Source organism: Staurois parvus, unplaced genomic scaffold (assembly GCF_062004578.1).
Source record: "Staurois parvus isolate SC_StPar_1 unplaced genomic scaffold, SC_StPar_1.0 ptg000936l, whole genome shotgun sequence".
Classification (NCBI taxonomy): domain Eukaryota; kingdom Metazoa; phylum Chordata; class Amphibia; order Anura; family Ranidae; genus Staurois; species Staurois parvus.
In genome coordinates, this window is record NW_028318732.1 from 411,470 (window position 1) to 419,474 (window position 8,005).

The following is an 8,005-nucleotide window of genomic DNA, read 5'->3' on the forward strand; positions in this document are numbered from 1 at the left end:
TGCTGCAATGAGTCGAGATGTTCTGAGTGGCACGCATGCTTCAAGAGAGGAAGAACATCACTGGAGGATGACAAGAGATCAGGAAGACCTTCAACGAGCTCAACCCCCAAAAATGTGGAAACCATTCGACAACTTGTGCATGATGATCGTCGGAGAACAATGAACATGGCTGCCATTGTTGGTGTGTCATACGGAATAGTCCAGACAATCCTCCCATGCGATTTGAACATGCAACGTGTGGCTGCCAAGTTCATCCCCGGGTAGCTAACCCAGGAGAAGGAACACCGCATCAAAGTCTGCCGGGAACTCCCTCAGCGTGTTGCTGATGACCCCTCCTTTATAATGATCGAGGATCATTACCGGAGACAAAACTTGGGTGTAAGGGCTTCACACAGAGATTTTCACGTTTGCTCTTTGTTCTAACTTGCTGTCCATGATGAAATAGCAAGCATGGTAATGCACATGGTCAGAATAGCACCAGTTGCACAGCTCCCGATGTACACAGGACGATTTATTTTGGCACACTGACTTATGAAGGTCGGTGCTCACTATGACTGTGCATGCAGCCTCGTGCTGCCTTCTGTTGGCGTGTTACAACATTTTTTGATACCACCTCCTACTTAGCTACAAGTGTTGATGGAACAAGTAGTCCAGGAAATTGCAGTGAAAACACAAGTGGGAGCTGACAGCCTGCTTGTAGTACACCCCCACAAACTGGCATGTTTTAATTCTGGTGCTGCTGCTCAGCATCGTGTGACCCATGCATTGAGAAGGTAATTAAAGTGTATGTAAGGCTGTAAAGCCAAAATATTTGTTTTGGATAGGGTGTTTTTGTCTGTGTCCAGTTGGAGAGATTTCCCTTCACTTCCTGTCCTGAAGACAACATGGGAAGTGAGAATAATTCTTTGCAAGTTGAGGGAAATTCCTCCTTGAGACAGTGGTCACTAGACCACTGGACCATTGGAAGATTTACCTTCACCTCTTCTCCTGGTGTCAACTGTGAAGTTTTGGAATTCCCACCACCTTTTGTCTTGGTGGCAATAGTCACCAGGACAAAGAGTGTGATTCTCACCAGTGGGTTCACAGAAATCAATAAAAACCTGATGTGGGTTCTAATCCTCCTTCATGCCATCCAAAACCCCAAAAAGTGAAGCTTTAGGTTATACATACTGTACACTTTAAAACTATGAAGCAATTGTCATCCTCTGAGGTATGATCTAAAAAATCTTTCTCATCTCATGTCTTTTCTTTATTTTCAGGGATCCAAACCATCCGGTCCCTCAGGACACCAAGTTCATCCACACAAAACCCAACCGCTTTGAGGAGGTGGTATGGACAAAGTTTAACCCTAAAGAGAAGCAGTACCTACACATTGGCCTAAAGCCTCGAGTGCGGGACAATTATCGTGCCAACAAGGTGGCCTTCTGGTTGGAATTAGTCCCTCATCTTCACAATCTGAACACAGTGCAGCATCCTTCAACCACCACGAAATTACCGCCCCACAGCACCCGCTGGCCACCTGGTACCAGGATAACCGGCGGCAGTACCACTCGGCGACCGCATGCCACACTTCCACCTGAAGACTATGATTCGACTGGTGGACCAGTGGAACGACCTCGATACCCCCCTTTCCCTGGGGACTCCCGTGACTATTCAACTGAGTTGAGTGTGACCGTAGCAGTTGGAGCTTCTCTCCTCTTCCTCAACATCCTGGCCTTTGCTGCTCTTTATTACAAGAGAGATCGGCGTCACGAACTCCGACAAAGGCGACACAGTCCTGGGCGAGGAGGAGCTCCTGGCAATGACCTGGCACATCATGGACCCGAAGAAGAACTGATGTCCCTTCAGATCAAGAGGGCTGGAGGAGCTCCTGATCTTGAGCCTCTAAGGCCACATGACATACTGCGCCCAGCTTGCCCTCCCGACTATACACTGGCGTTAAGAAGGGCCCCTGAGGACGCTCCACTTCCACCGCCACCTCCACCTCCTGCCTCTGTCATGGTTCCAAGCACCATCTCGGGCCTACCTTCTTTACATCCCTTCAATACATTCCCCACCACTGCTCACAACAATACCCTGCCCCACCCGCATTCAACCACAAGGGTATAGTGGTACCAGGCATCTCTCCCTCTACCCATACGTTGCCCCGTCTCCCCCTTCCTCTCGCGAACAGCAACATTGGCTATCTGGGCCTACCAAGCCTGAGCTGGATTTTGCCTTATGGCAGGGGATGGGGGTAGATGAAATAACTTGTTTATTATGAGGGGGCCAGAAAGGAACTACCCAGTCTCCCCATGCCCCTTCTCCTCCTCAGGCTTTAGAAACTGCTCCCAAGATCAACATTCAGGACTGTGACACCTGGACTTTAACTTCTGCCTATGTCATGGGGGAAACAGGGTCGAAAAAAAATAATAAAAACCACGATGGGGCAGTTATTTAATGGGATGTAGGGAAAGATATGAAATTTTGATCCAATAAATTATACCCCCCTGTTGGGGGAGAGTTGCTAAAGGAGGAAGAGAGGCCTATGTGACTAGGCCGATGCCTCCAACTGACTCAACTTGTACACCTGCTTTATTTTTATTCACGGACAATATCCAATGGATGGGGGATGTTACGCCAGGCGCGGGCCTCACACAGATAGCCTGCGTCTGGTGCGTTCAATGCACTGAACCTTCAAGGACTCAACTGCTCTCGAACAGCCGAAACAAATTGCCGTCACCAGAAGAGGGGAACATAAGAGCTATCCCCTGCAATGGAGAAAGGGGGCAGGGGGTGAATGTACAGGGGAGGGGGTGAATGCATGAGAGGCCAAAATTAAGCCCCTCCCCCTTAAAAAAAAAAATACAAAACACAGTGCCAATGATCCCCTTCCACCTCTTCGGCAAGGTGGGCCTGCTCCTATCTCAAAGGGGGTGCTCAAATGGTAATAGGTGTATCGCCTCTCCACTGCCATAGTCCCCATGACCCCTCTGGGTAGATCAAAGGGGGGAAGGGAACTGTATGTGTGCCAAAATAATAGTGAGGGAGTGTCTTATACGACGGATCTTTGCTCTCTATTTTCCTACATTACGTTTCGTATATTACGACCATTGCCATCACGTTCTCTTGCTTCTTCTCACTCTTGATTACCCCAAGCAAGCCCTTCATTCTTTATGTGTACAAACCCCTCACCACCACCAACCCTCCGCAAAAAAAAAACCAACCCATTACCCGCACCCACTTCTGTTCTTCTTCTCATTACCCATAGTCCTCCTCTTTCTCTCTTCCCCTCCACCTTTTTCCAGCTCTTCCTTCACAGAACCTGGCTGAGCCCCCCTCCCACAGGGGCTAGCGATCAGAAGCACATGGAAACCAGCTATCCCGGCACGGACATCGGGATGAGACCACAAGGAGACGGGAGTTTACGGGAATCATTGGCAGCAGGCTTTGATGTTTACAAGAAGATTAGACGGGAACGATTGGTCAGAAACAGGGAGACCGCATTATTTAATAGGGCACAGGGTCAACCAATCACAGGATCTCCGTTTTTTTTGTTTTTTTTTACAGATTATACCTATTGATGAGGGTCGGTGACTCCCCTCTGATGGGATAACAGTATGACACGCATCTTTTTTTTTACCTTTTCTCTGCTTATTTATAAAAAGCTATTTCTGGTTTCCCCGAAACGTAGATGTTTTTCCTGGCTACGAGAAAATCCATTTTTATAAATGGATTTCAGCTATTAAAAAAAAAGAGGCTCAATTAGTTTTTCACCAGCTTTCACCGCCGTAGTCAAGGTAGGAAGCTACTCAAATATTCAGTATTTCTCAAAGTGCCAATCTTTTTCTTTTTCCACACTATGTTGCTTTCTCGCTTCTCATAAACTGGGTGGAAAATCATAAAAAAGTAAATAAATGAAAAGTCAACAAAATAAAAAAAGGAAGGAAACAATTGCCAAATTTTGTTGGCTTGTATAGCCCCCACCTGATCAGTGGTTCACATTCCTATGGAACTGGAAACCAATATATACTATGTGGTCAAAGGTATGTACAGTAGAGCCGATCCAATCCAAATATCAGAGTTTCTAACGACAATTGTGAACTTCCAACCTTGTGATACCAGTTTGGGAGAGGCCCTTTTTCTTCCAGCATGACTGCACAAAGCCAACTCCATAAAGACATGGCTTTGGTGAATTTGGTTTGGAGGAACTCGAGTGTTCTACACAGAGCCATGACCTCAACCCTACTAAACACCTTTGGGATGAATTGGAACTGCAATGGTGAACCAAGTCTTCTCAACCAACATTAGTACATGACCTTACAAATTTTTTTTTGGTTGATAGGACACAAATTCTCACAAACACACTCCAAAATTTTGTGATAAGCCTTCCCAGAAGTGTGGACACAGCTCCATAAAAGCTAAGTTTGATGAGTTTGGTGTGGAGGAACTTGAGTTTCCTGCACAGAGCATTGACTTCAACCCTACTGAAAACCTTTGGGATGAATTGGAACCCCAATGGTGAACCAAGTCTTCTCAACCAACATTAGTTCATGACCTCACAATTATTTTTTGGCTAATAGGACACAAATTCTCACAAAAACACTCCCAACATTTTGTGGATAGCCTTCCCAGAAGTGTGGACCCAGCTTCATAAAGACATGGTATGATGAGTTTGGTGTGGAGGAACTTGAGTTTCCTGCACGGAGCTCTGACCTCAACCCTACTGAACACCTTTGGGACGAATTGGAACCCTAATGGTGAACCAAGTCTTCCCAACCAACATTAGTTCATGACCTCACGATTATTTTTTGGCTGATAGGACACAAATTCCCACAAAAACACTCAAAATTTTGTGGAAAGCCTTCCCAGACCCAGCTTCATAAAGACATGATATGATGAGTTTGGTGTGGAGGAACTTGAATTTCCTGCACGGAGCTCTGACCTCAACCCTACTGAACACCTTTGGGTTGAATTGGAACCCACATGGTGAGCCAAGTCTTCTCATCCAACATTAGTACATGACCTCACAATATTTTTGTTGCTGAAAGGACACAAATTCCCACAGACACACTCCACAATTTTGAGTAAAGCTTTTCTAGAAGTGTGGACCCAGCTCCATAAAGACATGATATGATGAGTTTGGTGTGGAGGAACTTGAGTTTCCTGCACGGAGCTCTGACTTCAACCCAGCTGAACACCTTTGGGTTGAATTGGAACCCAAATGGTGAGCCATGTCTTCTCATCCAACATTAGTACATGACCTCACTATTTCTTTTTTTGGCTGATAGGACACAAGTTCCCAAAAACCCACTCAGAAATGTTGTGGAAAGCCTTCCCAGAAGTGTGGACCCGGCTCCATAAAGACATGATATGATGAGTATGGTGTGGAGGAACTTGAGTTCCCTGCACAGAGCTACTGAACATCTTTGGGATGAATTGGAGTGCCCACTGTCAGCCAGGTGTTCTCAATATTGGTACCTGAGCTCACAAATTTTGACAGACACACTCCAAAATCTTGTAAAAAGCCTTCCTAGATGGAAAGGTGGGGCAACTTCGAATTAATGGCCATGGTTTTGGCATCGGATATTCAACAATTTTATGTAGGTGTGATGGTCAGGTGTCCACAGATGTTTGACCATGTAGTGTATATTTGTTCTAGCCCATGATCCTTCCCCTGGGCCGCCTCTGTAAAGCAACCTAGCTTTGGCAACATATATGTATGTGGATGGTGCATCACTCTCTGGGTACCCGACTTGTGCTGCCCATTGATTTAGAAGAACTTTAAATGTTACATGAGCTATGTTCTTGTTGTTCATGGTCATACCCACAAAGAGAACCCCCATGGAGGCCCACATGGGGTATAAATCTGGACAGCCACACTGCAAATTCTTATGGAAAGCTTTCCCCAGAAGAGTGGAAGCCCTTCTAGCTGCAAACAGGAAGCCAATTCCATATTAACGTCCACTTGAATGGAATACCCAACATGCTCCTATAGGTGTCCTAGTCAGGTCTGGAATCGAATGCCCAACATGCTCCTATAGGTGTCATAGTCAGGTCTGGAATGGAATACCCAACATGCTCCTATAGGTGTCCTAGTCAGGTCAGGAATCGAATACCCAACATGCTCCTATAGGTGTCCTAGTCAGGACTGGAATGGAATACCCAACATGCTCCTATAGGTGTCCTAGTCAGGACTGGAATGGAATACCCAACATGCTTCTATAGGTGTCCTAGTCAGGTCTGGAATGGAATACCCAACATGCTCCTATAGGTGTCCTAGTCAGGACTGGAATGGAATACCCAACATGCTTCTATAGGTGTCCTAGTCAGGTCTAGAATGGAATACCCAACATGCTCCTATAGGTGTCCTAGTCAGGACTGGAATGGAATACCCAACATGCTTCTATAGGTGTCCTAGTCAGGTCTAGAATGGAATACCCAACATGCTCCTATAGGTGTCCTAGTCAGGACTGGAATGGAATACCCAACATGCTCCTATAGGTGTCCTAGTCAGGACTGGAATGGAATACCCAACATGCTTCTATAGGTGTCCTAGTCAGGTCTGGAATGGAATACCCAACATGCTCCTATAGGTGTCCTAGTCAGGACTGGAATGGAATACCCAACGTGCTCCTATAGGTGTCCTAGTTAGGTCTGGAATGGAATACCCAACATGCTCCTATAGGTGTCCTAGTCAGGACTGGAATGGAATACCCAACATGCTCCTATAGGTGTCCTAGTCAGGTCTAGAATGGAATACCCAACATGCTCCTATAGGTGTCCTAGTCAGGTCTGGAATGGAATACCCAACATGCTCCTATAGGTGTCCTAGTCAGGTCTGGAATGAAATACCCAACATGCTCCTATAGGGGTCCTAGTCAGGTCTGGAATGGAATACCCAACATGCTCCTATAGGTGTCCTAGTCAGGTCTCCTCAAGCCTTTGGCCATACAATGTATCAGCCTTCGGAATGAAGGGAATTCTCATCGTGTCGAACTCTTATCCCAGTACAGAGGGGAGGGAACAGATCCTCTATTTCGGAAAAGCTCTTCATCGGAAGACGGTGTCCTTGCAGCCCGGTCAGAGTTATTTTGGGCTTTATATGTGGATGTTTCATTACCGAGAACCCCCCCCCCCCACCCCCCCACACTGACCTTAATGAGATTTATATTATATAGATTGTTCTATCATTAAAGGGAAATATGGAACATATAAATATATAAATATATATTATATGCACTGGAAGGTGCATACACAGATACGTGTATATAGGCACATATGTGTATACGAGCCACGTATGTCTGTGGCGGTGTGCGGAGGAGGGGTGACACCCGATTGGACGTCCTCCAGATGTTGGGAGCCTGATGAGCCATTGGGGGGCGCTGGGAGTCCAGACGGCGGGAGGTATACATATATGTGTGCGCATATACATTCAGTGAAGGCACAGGAAACGCCTTATCGCCTTTTTGGGTCCTGACGCTGAACTGGTTACATAATGGCACTTTTTTATTTTATTTTCTGTTTTTGGGATCTTGGACTGAAATAAAATGACAAATTTTGGTGAGAAAATGGTCGGCTGTTTATTGGGGGAGGGGGGGGCTGTACATGGATTGGAGGGGCCACAAAGGCTTCATGTGCTCAGTTCTGGTTTTACCCGTTACACAGAGAAGATATTTCAGGTCTAGGTGGAGTCTGGTGGGCTGAGCCGCCCTCTGACTTCTTTCATCACTTGTGGAATCTAGAGGCGTGGCCTCCATCAGTACTTACCGGTCCCACCACTGCGGTCTATTAGGAGTTCCAGCCAACTGTCCGCCATCTTGTTACATTCATTCATTTATAATATATAATAAAGAAACATTCAACAGACGTGGTAAAAGCCCCTCATAATGGGCACGGCGGGTGTGTAGACCCGGGAACTCGGCACAGGGATGGTGGGAACCCCTCATAATGGGCACGGCGGGTGTGTAGACCCGGGAACTCGGCACAGGGATGGTGGGAGCCCCTCATAATGGGCACAGCGGGT

At 46.5% G+C, this 8,005-nt stretch overlaps 1 protein-coding gene across 4 annotated transcripts in view; it reads left to right on the forward strand.

Annotated features, from left to right (window-relative positions):
* NLGN2 (neuroligin 2) overlaps positions 1–7,551 on the forward strand; it is a 260,819-nt gene extending 253,268 nt beyond the window's left edge. For 2 of the 4 annotated variants that reach the window (XM_089656768.1, XM_089656769.1), the window contains one exon: positions 1,260–7,551. In XM_089656768.1, the coding sequence (XP_089512894.1) occupies positions 1,260–2,109 (850 nt within the window). In that variant the 3' untranslated portion in view covers positions 2,110–7,551. The remainder of the gene's footprint in view (positions 1–1,259) is intronic. The other 2 variants (XR_016307274.1, XR_016307275.1) reach the window with 2 other exon arrangements.
* Positions 7,552–8,005: the final 454 nt, after the last annotated feature.